The 16,562-nt window shown below is 39.7% G+C and overlaps 1 protein-coding gene across 1 annotated transcript; it reads right to left on the reverse strand.

Annotated features, from left to right (window-relative positions):
* Positions 1–6,158: 6,158 nt before the first annotated feature.
* POLB (polymerase (DNA directed), beta) lies at positions 6,159–16,290 on the reverse strand (the record flags this gene model as incomplete). Its single annotated transcript, XM_009583923.1, has 11 exons — positions 6,159–6,395; positions 7,018–7,157; positions 7,711–7,775; positions 10,309–10,395; positions 11,181–11,251; positions 11,748–11,820; positions 11,894–11,948; positions 13,602–13,653; positions 14,093–14,142; positions 15,643–15,701; positions 16,216–16,290. Coding segments are annotated over 11 exons (822 nt in total), but the record flags the coding sequence as incomplete, so codon positions are not given.
* Between the last annotated feature and the right edge of the window lie 272 nt (positions 16,291–16,562).

The following is a 16,562-nucleotide window of genomic DNA, read 5'->3' on the forward strand; positions in this document are numbered from 1 at the left end:
GGAGGGAGAAGACCGATCACCAGGCCTGGTATTAACTGCCCCGGGCCCCACACCCACGGAGCTGCAGGGCAGCTCCACTCACCCCGCCTATCACAGAGTCGGTGCTCCTCCCAAACCCTTCGGCTACCCTAACAACCATCTCCTTACTCATTGCGATTCCTCTTGTGAACTACTGCTCAGACAAATCCCTTGGTAAGGGCCACGATAGCCCTGAGGCTAAGGAAGGAGACAGGCACACCCAATCTTGACGTAAGACCTTGCAACTGGGACAAGAGCAAACACTGACAGAACGGTGCAGCCACTATCACTGGCAAACCCCAAATGCTGGTCTGCATTATGCATAAGGTTATGTATGCACAAACAATAGTATATGCCCATTTACACAGATTCCCTATGATAAGCACAAGGTTTGCAGCTGTTGCCTCCCCTGACTACCAGTTCTGCAGAAGGAGGGAAAGAACTAAGTAACCCAAAGCAGCCCAGAACAGGGGCCAGTTAACTGGGGGGGAGGGTGCAGTGGGGAGGAAGAGAGGGAAAAAAAAGACTATTTATATAGTTCAAGAAAAACAAATAAACACACTCTGACCAAGCCATTTTTCTTCCACCTAGAAGAAGTGTTACGGAGAGAGACTGCAAGACCAGCAAATTCTGCCTCAGGTCCCAAGTAGTCTTCTGGGCTACCTCTTGAGGATGATGGAGAATGCATCAGTATAATGCTGTGTGCTGCCTAGGAAACACTTGTAAACATGGTAAGCTTGTGTTACTGCTTTTTGATGCTCTTAAAATCACAGCTAAAAAAAAAAAATCAAACAGGATTACACATTCATGATGGAATTCTCACTTTGTTTATTCCCACTGATTATTGAAATACATCAGCTATATATATTTTTACTATGAAGCACGAGTACCAAGCTAACTTCTAGTCATCTTACATACCACTGCATGCATTGGGGCTGGGGAACATTCCCAGAAAATAATTAAACCCCCAATAGGAAAAACAGAAGAAAATAAAGGGATAAGCAAGAGTATCAGTCTATAATCTCCATTACTAAGACTGATCAACACTAATTATATAAGAACAAGTAAAAACGTAGTTGTGTAGGCTTAAGTCAGATAAAAGTAAGACACAGTATCACATCCACCTTTGTTTTATGATTCAAGTCAGGTTAAGTAGTCTGACAATACAGATGCAAACTTCTCTCTGCCCCCATAAAGCCTGCCATAAAGGCAGATAGAGGACCTAATCATTAACAAATCAAGAAAAGTGTTATAGAATTAGCAATAATCAATTTGACTATGTATAAAATAGTCTTTGCCTTTCCAAGCTAGCAATTCTGTAATACATTTGTCCTATACTCCTACAACGTATTCAAATACAGTTGCAGCAATACATTCCATGCTGATGCTCTATAATACATCAAAGTTAGTAGTTTACTACTTATAGTTAAGTTTTAAGTTAACCAGCAGAATCCCTGTCCCAAATACAACTAGTAATGCAATCTTGACGGGACCTCCTCTCACATCCAAAATAGTCATTACCTTTCACAATGATTTAAGTGGAGCTATAAAATCAGAGCTGACAGGTTTGGATATAAAAAAGGGCAGACTGACTCTATAGGAGTGGTAGAAATGCATCAATTAATCAGACCAGTCTTCTGGGTAATGGCAAATTGAATAAAATATAGAATACTGCAACCGATAGTACTACAACATAGCTAGGAACAAAGAACACGAGTCACATTAGCATATGGCCATATTGAAAGGTTTTAGAAGGAAGGACATGGAAAAAGCTTAGCATGAGCCTCAGCACTGCACCAGGACACTTAAACACAGAGATGAGGAGATACAGATAGTACTTGAAAATGGTATTCCTTAGGAGTGCTTCATGACACAGCCAGCTTTCTCATTTTGGTGTTTACACATACATAAGATACAAAGAACTAGAAACAGATCAGAAGAAAGATCTAGCACACCAATATGCAGTTCTGAGTGGGCAAATGCCTATATCAGTTCAAAATTTTAATCTCTTAACCAGGAAAAGGCTGGTTAACCAAGAGAAGAGGTGCAGTCTGTCTTCAGAAGCAGGATTGTTGCTGCTAGATTAAACAATTGTCTGTTAAAGCCTATGTTAGACAATTTTATATATTATTAAATTGGCTGGCTGGGTTTTTTGTGTGTAGTTTGGTTTTTTTTTTTGAAAACAAAACAAAAAAAAAAAAGCCCTGCTAAAACCCAGAAACTTTGCTTATTCTTCATCACTTGACATTTCTGGACCAAGGTTTGATGTCAAAAAGACAAAAGTAACATTTACATAAAAAATAGGATCTGTGACCTTCATCGAGAATGGATCTTTCTGTCTTTAAAAATTTATGCCGGTATAAATCTCTGAATGTTTAAGAATATCAGGAGAAAAAGAAAGATAGATTAATTTTTTTCTCAAGGTACCAGGACAAATGCACCACAAGGTGAAGTATCAACACTATTCAGAGACTGTACAGTCTCTCATTAGAATTCTTATCCCCTTTCTCTACTCTCTAGGGAAACTCAGTGCCATTTGTCCACTTCTTTTCACATGTTTCAACATGTGGCTATTTGCTCTCAGCTGCCTTCTCTGACACTAAGTTAGCATCAGAGGTACACCCACAGTGCTGTTCTGTATTGGCATTTCCTTTACTTTGTAAATAAAAGCAAGGTCCATCCTGGCAAAAGCCTATGTCTACAAACATGACCTCCACCTTGTGTCACATGCAATGACAACATTCTTTTGTTTTAGACTCAGTTATGAGGACTGGGATAACTGCACAATTCTTATAACAATAATCTAGTTAATGTGCATAGTGATGTTCTTAGATGAAAAGAAAGAAATGGTATGCCTTCTGCTATCGCTGTCTTTGGGCAACACAAAGCTTTTGGGAGCTCCCAACAATTACAAACAGTCGTCTGCATTGCTGTACCACTCAAAGCCCATTACGCTAAGAGCTAAGCGCATAAAATAAGAACTGCAAGCACGCACGCACCTGCTTACCCAACTGGAGAAATGGATACCTAGAAAAACTATTCTGGAGACCTTCCGAGGAGTTCTCCAGAATATGCAACTGCACTCTAATTAAAGACATAGAGAACAAAGATGGAGGCAATTGTATAAGAACAATCTCTACACAGCCACAACAGCAGTTCTTGCAGCCAGTTTCAGTGGGACAAACTCTATTGGGAAGACATTAGCAGATACATTATTTAGTAAAAGAAAAGCACACTACTTTTAAAACAGCAAAGCTGGCAGTAGAGCTAGTGCAGAGAAGGCAGAAAATAATCCTTTTATGTACATCAAGAATTTCCACACGTTTATACAATCTCTGCATACCTTGCCAAACCTGTAATAGACGCTTAGCCAGTAAACAAGGATTAGTTTCTGGGTAAGAGAAACATCCACAAAGGAGATACAAATTTGTTCAGAACTGGCAAGGGAGGGCTCTTGTCTAAAAGAAACCACATTTCAGCATGCATGACGGTGTAACATGCCATGTTCCTTACACAGAAAAACATGGAAACATTAGGATTTGCTCTGGATCTCTTAAATCATTTCAGTAGGACATTTGGGGTTGAATAAAAGCAGAAAGCCAGAATGAAGCTGGGGAAGAAGGTCACTAATCCACGGCCAGGGCATGTTGAACATTGATTTGTCACAGGGAGAGCAGCTAGGAGGAATCTGTGGACAAGATAGAGTAGCTGAAGAAAGGACAGAAGGGCAGATCACATTCTGCTTATCATAGACCAAGAGGGAGAAAGCTGCCTTTGCACTTCAGGCTGTGCTTCTGGGCTTTACTGCGCACATCATTTCCAGACCAAAATCTGCAAGCCAGTTAGTTCTCGGTGACATTGCTCAACATGCAGAATTTTTTCAGCACTGTGACCGTGGCTTCAGTTCGTCTTGTCAAAAGACTAGTCAGCAGAGCAGCACAATGATCACACCTGAGCACCTGCCAAAAGACTAAGAGATATTAGTAATGCAAAGCAGTATGAAGGGATGTGCATTTTAATCTAGAGTTATTTGTGCACTGTGCCACAAACTCAGGTCTCCTCTTCCACGAGCTAACAGCAGCAACTACGGAAACATCAGCCTGCAACAGATAAGCACCTAAACATATTACATTTATTTCAGTCCATAACCCTGAATGATAAGCAATAGTCCATCCAGTAGGCTGACCCAGTGCTAGGAGATTCCTTTCCCTTCTCCCTATGCAAGCAAGTTAAGTGAAGATTAGTTTCCTTAAAAGCTCAAAAGAATATTTTAAAGTCTAGATGCCTCAAACATTTCCACCTGGTGTCAGAATGGCCTGTAAAGTTTAACAATGCTGCAAAGAAAGCAACTGGCCCAGCAGATTTCAGGTTCTCCATTATTGGAGGTTTTTGACAACAGCCAACAGAGACATGAATAATGGTTTAAAAATTCCAGTTCAAGATGGGGAAGAGTCTTCCAAAGACATGTACCCCATTTCCTTTTCCCATTTGCTCCAGTTATTGCAGAGCTTGAAAATAACATCCTTGTCTGATTTTGAACTTGAAATCCTATGGAAAATCATTAGTTATATCTGGCTTGTGTGTTACATTCATTCTTCTATAGTCACATAGAATTGTAGTATTTCAATGGCATCAGCATTAATGACTTTGCATACTATAACTATATGCCAAGGTGCAACTTCAGCACTGGAATTTCAGACATTTCTGCCTTTCCGGTTTCTCGCTAGTCTTAGGTGTTCCAATGATATATTTTTAAGCAAAAAATATTGGAGCAGTTAGCTGTGCAACTAAGCACATCGGCAGTCTTTTTTTGCCCTGATTTATATGTTCCAAAAAGCCTGGCTCAACACATTTGCGGCTAGTGAGAAGTCACAATACATTGTTTTGTGTAACTAATATTAAAAGTTTTTTATACTTCCCTCTACTCAGTGGGGGTGGGAAATAGACTTTTAGGTCTACCCCCCTTCAAATATACATTTGAAAAGAGAGACATAAACATACAGAGTCTGAGATCTAAGTGCTGTAAGAATAATCTTATAATAATTACGGCACTTAATTTAAGTGCTGTAAGAATAATGTTCTCCTAATACAATCCTTCTAGTCTCCCGATATATATGAAACAAACTGGTCTCATACTGAAGTTTCAGAACTATAAGTTCTTAATTGTGCAATGACAATACTAATTCACTGCCATGGCCAAATCTGATCTATGGTTATTTATAAAGTGCCTGCTGCTACACACAGACGCTGTAGATTATATACTCAAGCAATTTATGCCAGCAGCTTGTATTAGCAAAACATTCATTTGAGCATTCCAAGATGCTTTATAGACATAATTACTCAAAATGCATTTAAAAAATAGTAATAATAAAAAACCCATACATATTACTTAATGAGACAATTTGCAACTACACAAAAGCAATGGTTTTACTTCCAAGTCTTTCAACCTCAAAGTAAATAGCAAAAAAAAAAAAAGTTATTTCCTCCAAGAACTGCCCAGTTTATAGATATTAAACAGTTAGTGATATTTGCACAGAGTATGTCTGTGTATATGATATTAAAATATGGAAGCATCAGAACTCTGATCGTCTTTTGCAAAACTACAAGAAACAAGCTAAGAAGGCTTGTTCAGTTTGAAATATCCAGACTTTTCTAACAATGATCACAGCCTAAGGGCTACTAAAATTATTAGAAAAAACCCTAATAGCTTGATCATCACAGGTATTATCAAACCAAAGCACATAGCCTTTTATAAAAGGCTAATATTGTTTTGTAAGACTTTCCAGCGACTCCAAAGAACCACCATTAATTTTGATTGACAGCCACCATCTTCAAACCAAGCTGCCAGAAATTTAATAAGATGAAACATTTTGCCTTTACGTCAGGACTTTCTGCTTCTCAGGGGTTAAGCAGAAACCTGTGATTTATCGTCTGATAGTTTTTTACTAAATCCCAAAGGAAAAGACAATACACATTCTCTAAAGGGTCTGACTGCCACACCACCTTCTCCACAGGTTTTTCTAGTATTGCAGCCCACTCAATTAAACACAGTGTTTTAATCAGCTTTAACGGGGCGGGGGGAGGGAGAGAGAGAGAGAGAGATCAAAATGAGATCTTACAAGATGTAATCTTTGCTAGACATTCTGTGCTAGTGCCATGGACTTACTTTAAACATCAGTAATGTACACTTTTTGCAGTAACATCCAAAGAAAGAATATGCACTTTGTATGTTCATAAGAAGGTACGAAAACACCTCTCTAGGTTACAAACCTAGACAAGCAGTTATTCACTCCGATCCTTTGGCTCTCGGTATTTCCACTGGATATAGTCAAAGATGTCTTTTTCACATTCTACTGGTAGGGCCTCCCCAGCAACTCCTGCAAGCAAATTACAGATGCTATTTGAAAGATGGAAGGTCTGTACAATCTTGAAATGCCAAATGCATTGCAAGATTAAGACGAAACTGCTGTAAGTAAAACAGACTTAAAAAACCAAAACAAAACACCCCCCACGGACCTCTTCATACAGTGTTTAGGTACTGATCTCATTAGTGTCAATGGAAATAAGGTAATGAATTAACTTTGGGGCCACGTGGTTACGCAGTTTATATTTATATTCACATATATGTGTGTGTGTGTGTGTGTGTGTGGAGAGAGAGAGAGAGAGTCAGCCCCCCTCCAAAACAAAACAACTGAAGGAGGTGACATATCTTGTTAAAAGAGTGGGAAACCACATACGTGCTGTGCATGACACTGAAAAAACAATCTTTAGATCAGTAAGACTTTAAGTAGATTAGGTGGCCCAACAGCGCTGCCTATACATAAGTAGGCTGCCTCTTCCTGCTATAATGGTGTCCGATACCAGAAAGAACACTGAAAAATTTAATGAACTACAGTATTTACCAGAAGTATTTCCAGTACACTGAGAAACCAATTTAAGGAGAAGATCACATAAAGCATGTAACTAGAAAGAATACTCTGTACAAAGGCCCAGACTGACCAGTGACACCCAAGGGACGGATTGTATACTCATTGATCGTGAAGCCCATTTCCAGAGCATGAGTTCTCATGTTCTTATTGAATATATCACTTCCTGTGAAATACAGTACACCACAGTAATACTGATCTTTGGGGATAAGCCTAGAATAAAAGTGGGAAAAAAGTACAGATTTAGAACAAATACATAACAAAAACATTACAAGCCATTTGGAATTCAGCCATTCAGACACTGTTCTAGGTTTACGTCCTATTTACATGCACACATTCTGCACAGTTGATTTTCCCACAAGCCAGATGCAAGAATGAAACGAATTGCGTATCAAAGAAAGGTTCAGCACATCTCCCCTGACCCAGAAATTACTGGTGTTCAGCCACTACATGGTTATGGTGCTTGCACTCCTGCCAAGAATCAGTGCCAAAGCAGTATGATAAAGTAGGTCACAATTCTGAAACTGGATACAAAGTCATGATTTAAAATACAGCATTCTTGCTAAGAACCTGTTGTAGATACTGGCAGTTTACAGTGGCTTCCATACTGCAAAGGAATGAGAAACCTAGTAAATGCCATGTTCTGAATGTGGAAGTAGAGATTTGAATGCAGAACTTGATGCAAATGCCTACTATGTAGCAGACAGCTAAAGTAGGGGGTTTTTTGTTTGTTTTGTTGGGGATTTTTTATTTTTTGTGTGTGTACCGGATATCAATTCTCCTATGTGGATAGGCTGTTCCATCTTCTTTATCTGGCAGCTGACAGACACCCTGTGAGGAAGTAAGGAAAGCAAGAAATTAAAAATGAAACTAAACAGATTTCAGATCAATCTTCACCTCCCCACCCCTAAACAATCCTCAGTCATCCTGGAGAGCAAATATTAAATATTTTACTGGAATAGCTGGATGTCATAGTACTGTGAATCACTATTTTACAATGCTAAGAGGACCGTAGTTCAATGTAGCATATAACTGCTTCTTAAGTTTTTATTACAGCAGGAAGGATCACAGGACTTCTCACTTCCCATTCCTATGCCCTAATTATTATCAGGCTCTTCAGTATGCACAAACATCAGCAGGTTAAGGAAAATGCAGACGAAGCTCAAGCTAATAGAAATTAAAAAAAAAAGTTTTTTCTTGAGAAATCCTCTGCGACTTTTCATTTCAAACTGCTTTGTAATCTTCATGCAATTCACGTATCAGCCTTTTCTTTTTTTCCCTAGTCTACGATCACCTGAAATGACAATGCAGTAGGGGGGATGGACATGAACCATAAGGAATGATGAGAAATGTTTACATACTAAACCGTTTCACCAATTGCAGCTTCATGCTGAGACTTCTCCTTCTATTCTTAGCTTTGTTTTGAAAGCTTAACACTGCTTATGCTTTTAAAGTTATGTTGTCTTTCTCCTTACCGAGACTTGCTTTTCTCAGATTCCAAGCTGCAGTCAACATTCCTTTCTTAGCTTCCACTTTGAAGAGCTATTCCACAACTATTTAAGACTGACAGGATGTCCTGGTCTCGGCTGGGATAGAGTTAAATTTCTTCCTAGTGCTGTGTTTTGGATTTAGTATGAGAAGAATGTTGATAACACGCTGATGTTTTCAGTTGTTGCTAAGTACCTTGTCAAGGACAACTATCCTTTGCTACCAAGCTAGACTGGGAGGAGGGAGCACAGCCAGGACAGCTAGCCCAGCTGGCCAACAGGGTATTCCATACCATGTGATGTCATGCTCAGTATATGAATGGTAGGCATGATCCAGGAAGTAGCGATCGCTACTGGGTTATCGGTCAGCACGGGTGGTGAGCAATTGCATTTTGCATCACTCATTTTGTATATTCTATTATTATTATTTTCCCTTTTCTGTTCTACTAAACTGTTTTTATCTCAGCCCACGAGTTTTTCCTCACTCTTACCCTTCCAATTCTCTCCCCGTCCCACCGGGGAGGTGGGGAGGAGTGAGCGAGCGGCTGCATGGTATTTGGCTGCCTGCCAGGTTAAACGACGACACAGGATTATACACAGTAAATGGTCAAAGTATAACAAGCTTGTTGAACTGTGAATGCAAATTGGGAATGCAGAGTGTCTCTGCTTTTGGCTCACAGATGTACATTTAGCTTGAAACTTATACGGTATTCACACTTAAACCATTTGGCAAGAATGAAAGCGACTTTCACTTATTCCTCCTAAAGATCAAACCAAAAAAAAGCCATCAAGTTTCATTCCCTCTCAGAATGCAACACAAACTAAACGGAAGACAAGTTCTCAGAGTTCTTTTAGCTCTTATTTTAAGCAAAACCAAACCAACAAACAAAAAAATAAAATAATCAAGTGCTCCAACAGCCCCTTTAATCTTGGGAAGGCAAGTATCTTTAACTGTAGTATTATATAGTTAAGCATTTATGCCTTCCAAAAGATTAGCTGAATATAACGGTATCTTGATTCTCGAATAGAAATTCGTAAGTCATGGACCTTTGGTGAACCCTCCTGCAGGACCACTCCTCTGAGCTTCCAAGGAATTCCATAAAGCCAGTATGAGTGACAGGAACTAACCAGTCCTCATTTCCACTCAGTATTGCTTATGGTTCTACACTTCTCTGTTAGAATTAACTTTTAACCAGCCTGTAAGACCAGGATACCTGGGGCCTGTAAAGAAAATTAAGTGAAGCACGATAACACCCAATCCACATGTTTAAGAAAGAAAAAAAGTTTTGCTGTGAGCAAGGGACCTAACAAAATGAATGTTCCTGTAATTCACTATTTCCTTTAGGCATCCCACATATTCCCTATTATATCCTGAGTCTAGCAGCTTATCCCTTAAATCTGCTCTGCAACAAAATTGACAAAAAAGGAGACAAAAGTATATTATGTATTAGACAAAACAAGGTAAACATAGGCCTGAGATAAAAGATAGTGTTTCCAAGATCTTGAGAACAGTTACAAAAGTGGTCACTGGTGCAACTGAAGAAGTGAGGTTGTGCTAAGGTTCTGGAGAAACATCAAGCAAAACAGAGACACAATTGGCATTGTGTGATGAAGGTTATGTCAGTGGGGTTCAGAACTACATAAATACCTGTAGATTTTCTAATATTGAAATCTTACATGACAGAATCACTAAGAGTTGACTGGAGAAAGTTTTTATGAGGAGAAGGGGAGAATTAAAAACAAAACAAAACCAAAAAAAAAAAAAAAACACCTCACCACAACTCCAGCAGTCCAAACAACATACCTTGTATACATCCTAGCTTCTGTCAGGAAAGATAATCCCCCCGCAACATCCCTCACCACCAAAAAAGCCTTACCATGAACTTGGTGTCACCTTTAGACAGCATATCTGTGACAAAGTGGACTTTTTCCAGTTGTTCTACAACTTGACGCAGAAGTTTTGACTAGGAACAGTGACAACGCAGAAGAAGAAATTATTTCACAAATAACAAGAGTATCTCACCCATTTACCAGACAATGGCCCACATAAGTACAGGACATCACTATAATTATATGTATTATTGTACATGAAATTTGACCCAGAGGGGAAAAAAGATAACAATAATACTGAGAAAAAGCTAATGAAATTACAGTTGTGCAACGTAAAAAAAAATTTCCACCGAAATCCCCATGTCAGATTGCTTTATTTGGAAGTGACAAAACTCATTTCTTGGTTTGAGTTTTCAACTTTTAAGCAATGAATCTATAGAAGCAACACAAGAAATACAAACTGTCATTAAGACTTCTCCAGAGTTAGTCCCAAAAGATTACAAGGGCAGCAGGACATTAGCTTCTCATCCAAAAGATTATGGCTACATAAACAGATACTCACTCTACCTTTAATCCCTGCTTTATTCAGCTAGTTGTTACAATTCTACCTTGTAAAAGCACATGAATTCGAGGAGGTGGGGGTGGGGGGAGTGTGTGTGAAGGGAAGAGGAGGGACAGAAGGATAAGAGTAAACACACTGAATAGTTCTGCAAGAGGAACACAACATAATACATGGACCTGAGAAGTGATTATAACTCCTCAAAATAAACACAGTGATCCAAGAGAAGAGTTTACTATTACAGTAACAAAAAGATGCAAGAAGCTGCAATACAAGTCTGAGACTACGTATCTTCTGAATTTAAACATACCCTTGTGGAAGTAATGCACAGTACTGATCCACAGTAGCAGAAAAACACACCTGTTTGGATGATTCAGATGTGAAACTTGGATGGGTTAGGAGAACATCCATATCGCCGCTTGACTCTGCGCCTAGGCAAGTAAGAAGCAAAGAAAAATCCCTATGCGTATGACAAAGTATACTAATATTGGTGAACATCCTTCTAACCTCTTCCTATAAACATGTTTTTCTGGTAGAAAATAGTCAGTCACTATTCAAGATATTTGCGAAAAAACAATCTTAAAGCAAGAGAACCTTGTTTTTCCATCAAAAAGTTTATATCCCCACATATCTCAGAAAATACCTAAGAATTTCTTGCTGTACTCTATAGCAATGAAACACAAATGTTGTTAATGTAAAAACAAAGCAAACAATTCACATGTTACAATATACTACTCTTTATGGGGGCAGGGTGGAGAAGCAAGAATTTATGCAGGTGTTTTGTCACTGAACTAAACCAGTCAAGACAATACTAACAGGAAAAAGCCAGGTTCCAGCATAGACTTTCTCTCCAGAAGAACAACATATATAGTAATGAGTCTTGCTTATTAACCCAAAATAAACATAACAAGATCACAGAGTACCAACCTCGTCTAAAACTGCCACAGACTGTAGCAATATAGTTTGGGTCCAGCTGCTTCACCTCTTTCAGCACAATTTCCTATGTAAAAAGGAAAGATGTGTGTTTAGAGGTGTCAGTCAGTGCCTCACATCCTCGATAAAGACATTCTTACCTGCATTTGCAGCATTTCTTCCCTTGGGATTCTTTTCTCAAAATCTTCAAAATATCTACATATATAAAAATAAAAGTGAAAGAGTGGCAAGGGTAGCATCTTAAAATTTTAGTCAATTAAATGTGTATCGGAGGAAAGAATACAACTTATGTTACTGTCACATCACAAAAAACTCCCATTCTCACCAAACATCTTAGAAAACATCTTGCCAAGCGATAGTAAAAACTCACAACTGCAAGTTTGACAATGCTTAGAAGATGGTTTCATTGCATATTATTTCCACTGTATATGAAGAGCTGCTATGAGGAGGGAGTAATATCACCATATAACCAATTGGTTTATATTTACATAGTCCTCTGAAAATACAAAAGGTTCCTGACAAAACTCAGTCCACCAGCAAGCAGGAGGAACGGGTCCCTCACCCATGATCAGAGGTGATCTATGTTAGAAAGAGCAAAATGGAAGCTCACAAGTCAAATACAGCTCCTGATATCTTTGCATGCAGCTGTAAAAAAACAGACTACCAGCATGCTGCTTGACTGTGGAGAAAAAGAAGCCAGGTGAAACAATGATGCATCTGGCCAGCAGGCACATTCTTCACCCCTCCAGCACCAGAACCATTGACAGCAGGCACTGGCAGCCATACTGCAGGCTCGGAGCCACATGTTCGCTGACACTCATTACCCAACCATCCCAATCCCAAGCTCTGCAGACAGAGCTTCTGGATATGGGACTCCCCCCCACCCCTGAGAGCTGCAGTGGAACTAGGGACAAAAAGACCACCATAGAGCACTGAAACCATTCTTTCAGCTCAGCTGAAACAACAGATGTTGTTCTGAAACAACATCTGAGCACAATGCTGGAAAAAGACCCAAGGGCAATGTGTGCACTAGCAACATGGATAGGTCAGGTGAGTTTTCTTATACTCACTTAACAGTGAAAGGTTTTCCCTTGAATGCTCACACGTATAAAGGCAGGGACGCACACTGGGTATGGGGCTCAGATGAGCAGTGGGAAGGCAACAATCATTGTGTAATCCTTCTCACTCACTGGCAAGCAGTTTGTCCAGATCACATATTCCGCATCTCTGCCACTGATGTGGAAATGCTAGAGCGGGCCTCACACAGAACCAATTCAGATATAGGGCTTTATTTGGTTCACTTGCAGCTTCTTGCAAACACAGCTATAGTTCTTCCAGAACTAGCATATTGGAACAGCCACTCAGCAAGCAGCATTCAAGCTGGTAAGTATTGAGGGACAGACACACATTCTGCATGGCATTCTCACGTTCAGTCATGCAAAGGTCTTATCTTGCTCATAGCACATAACAAAAAATAGCCTGGGCCACTTTTATGCAGATTCCGAAGAAACATCATTGTAACCTTGCTGAAGCGATTCTCCATGAGCTAACTGAAAAAGTAATTTGAAATTAATTTCCTTCTGGATGGAGACTAGGCCTACTGAATTTCAACCCAAATGGGGTTTGATGGGGGGGATGATGATGATGATCTTAGAGGGACTCAAAGATCTCAGAGGTCTTTTCCAACCTTAGTGATTCTATGAAACAAAAGCTCTGAATAACTGCTGAAAAGCATGTAGGGCACACAGAGAGAACGGAACCTTACTCGGCCTGTGTAACCTTACATTACATCCTGGCATCTGAAGGAGTCATTAGAAAAGCCAAGCATTTGCACCCAAGAAAGCTTACTTCAACCCAATTCGCTGGTGATGGGTCAGCTTGTGCTCATTTTTTCTTAGATCTAGAAGAATTGAGAAAAACAAAAATAAAAGTTACTTGAGGACTAAAAATCTTACAGTAAGTTTCCACCAATGCAAAGATGATGCACGCAAAGAATACGTAACAAGAAAACGGCAAACTCAAACACAAAGGAAGAGATTTTAAACTGACTACTCAACAGTGACAGGATGAGTACGAATGCATAGAGCACTTCCCAATAAAGACTTCAATAGACCATTCACCTCAAAGCCAAAATCCTTGTTATTTTCCATGTAATCTGTAAGTACTTTACTTTGGATATGTATGTAACGCCTTTAGCCTGTGCACTAACTTTAGCATCTTACACACTTTCCTCAAAGCCTAGGGCATATCTGCTATCACAGTACCACTGTGGAACGGGCAGCTGGACAGGAAAAAAAACATTATTGGAGTGTGAACTGAGGACCCAAAGTTACACTTACCTTCTAAGGTCTTAATTCCTTCCTCGACAAACTTCCTAGCAGCAGCAGGACTGCAAAGAGACAAGGCAATCTGCCATCAGGAACAGCAAAAATCTTACAACATTGAAAAGGACATTAGAATTCACTATAACTGCCTAAGTTCTTCAAGGCCAAGACTGAAGTCGCTTCTGATGCTTACCCTCTTTTCAGCATACACATTTTCAGTTCGTACTTTCAATCAGAAGAAATGGTATCCAAGGCTTGGCCTGCACATTTTTTAGCATTGATATAACTATATAGTGATGTATAATTGTAAAAAATAAACAAGCAAAATCTCACCAAATAGGCAATATTGCTTTAGACAGCAATACTGAATGCATGATAAGAACTATGTTAACCACAATCAGTCTCTGAACCAGCTTAAGGCAACAGCAACATAAAAGTGTCTTTAGACTAGCACTTCAAGAAACCCAGCAAGGCTCCAGTTTGCAACCTACAGTACAGCAAAGCAGTCGCAGCTCCAGTTTCGCTGGAGAGTTTGCCTTAAGCACAACATTCAAGTGAATGGCTGAACCTTTTTCCCCTTTAAGGGTTTGTCATCAGATCAATCTGCGTGATTCTGGGAGGAAAGAACAACGTTTCAACTGTGAGGCAGGCATTCAAGTAATGTTATATCCAGATACCTATCCAATATCTCAAAATGCTGAGAACCACCAGCCTGGAAGCATAGTCCCTTCCTGGGGAACTACTCTCCAACTACTCTAAAATCCCACAGGTACAGCTCCACCACTCTTGAAGACTTTGAATCCACTTCCTCAATAAAACTCTTACATTACAATAGGATTGTCAGATCTTGACCTGCCATTGACTTCCTTTCTTACTCTTCCCTGCATCTCTTGCCGGATTCCAGACGAAGAGAGGCAACTTCCACTGTCCTGAGACAAGACAGCACCCAAGCTTCTCCTTCTACATCCCTTCCCAATTTCTCAAAGGCATTCTCAAATCCCAGTATATCCGCAAACTTTGAGCACATTTTGCCTCAGAATTACTTGAGAATGATCGCAATCCCTACCCTCAATCTCAAGGGTTTCAATCGTTGCACAAGAGCCCTGATGGTTTTTTTGGATTTTTTTTTTTCTCATTTGTTTTTTTTTGTTTTGTTGCCTGTTTCAGGGCTCTACTGCTCCTTTTACAAACACACAACAGAGCACCATTGCCCCTGGGCCCAACCTCCCACCAAAAGTCCCAAAGGGATTTCTCGCTTCCACTCTTTTCAGTCTTTCACGGTTCCTTTCTTGATTAGCTCCTCTCTCCTTCCCCTCTCAGCTTGCACACAGGAGCTTCCCACTTCCACTCTTCTACTGCAAAGTCTGTAATTGACGATTCTCTATCCTTTCTTCTCAGCCAATCGTGCCATCACAACTATGGTGTCTCAGCGTGGGCACTACAGCATCAGCTCAAACTCATTCCCTTCATTATTTGCGATAACCAAAATTCTGTTCATAACTTCACCAAATAAACAGGAGAAGGAAAAAAAAAAAACCCAAAACCAAACAACAAACAAACTTTACCCAATGCCAGTAACTCGTGTCAGGAAATTGATAGATGCGCTTGTATCATCTTGTCGAATCTGCAGAAACAAAACAACACAAAACAAACCCTTCTTTACTCCATTTGCAATAAACAAAGAAATCTTGAGAAAATAAAACAGCTTAGCCAGACTCTGCTTTGGAGGCTCGCTATAAATCAATGCAAAACAGTACCAAGGATAGTACTGTGTATCTCAGTAATGCCCTATGTACTGAAAAAAGCCTGAAAACTGCCTAACTACCCATGCTAAAGTGCACAGCATGGTTAAACCACAAAACTCCAGAGCCTTCCAGAGGCAGAATTCCACTTCTCACAGAAGACATTCACATGCTGATTATATAACCTAAAATATTTTCATAAATAGATGGTTTGGAGGCCTTGGCTGAACTTCTTGTTCTTTCTACTTGCCATAGACTCCATGTCCACCATTCTTAAGCTCGACATCAGTCTCTCCAGAGACAAAAACAGAAATTGCACAAAGCAAGCAGGCTACTTTGCAAATTACAAAAAAAAAGCAACTATTGAGAAATAGAGCATAAGGGAAAGAAACCCACCTTTTCCAGTTTGCGTAGTTTTCCAGTGGATAAGAACTCATCTATCTTGTCAGCTATTTTAGCACCTACTCCATCCTAAATGTTGGGGCGGGGGGTGGCGGGGACGGGACACAAGTTAACTTCAAGATCACTTAAAGCCATTATATCTAGAAAAAAGAGAAAGCTCCCCAGAATTTAGAGTCCAGAAAGAACTATGAGGCCACTGAGACCATGATAAAATATTGGACTGTAAGAATTCAAGGGTACAACACAAGCAGCATAAACACTGTAATTCAAGGGCTATATTAAAAGTTCCCCCAAAGCAATAATTTTGAACAAGGCTTTGATTATTACTGCTCAAGTTCCCC

Source organism: Fulmarus glacialis, unplaced genomic scaffold, assembly GCF_000690835.1.
Source record: "Fulmarus glacialis isolate BGI_N327 unplaced genomic scaffold, ASM69083v1 scaffold24930, whole genome shotgun sequence".
NCBI lineage: Eukaryota > Metazoa > Chordata > Aves > Procellariiformes > Procellariidae > Fulmarus > Fulmarus glacialis.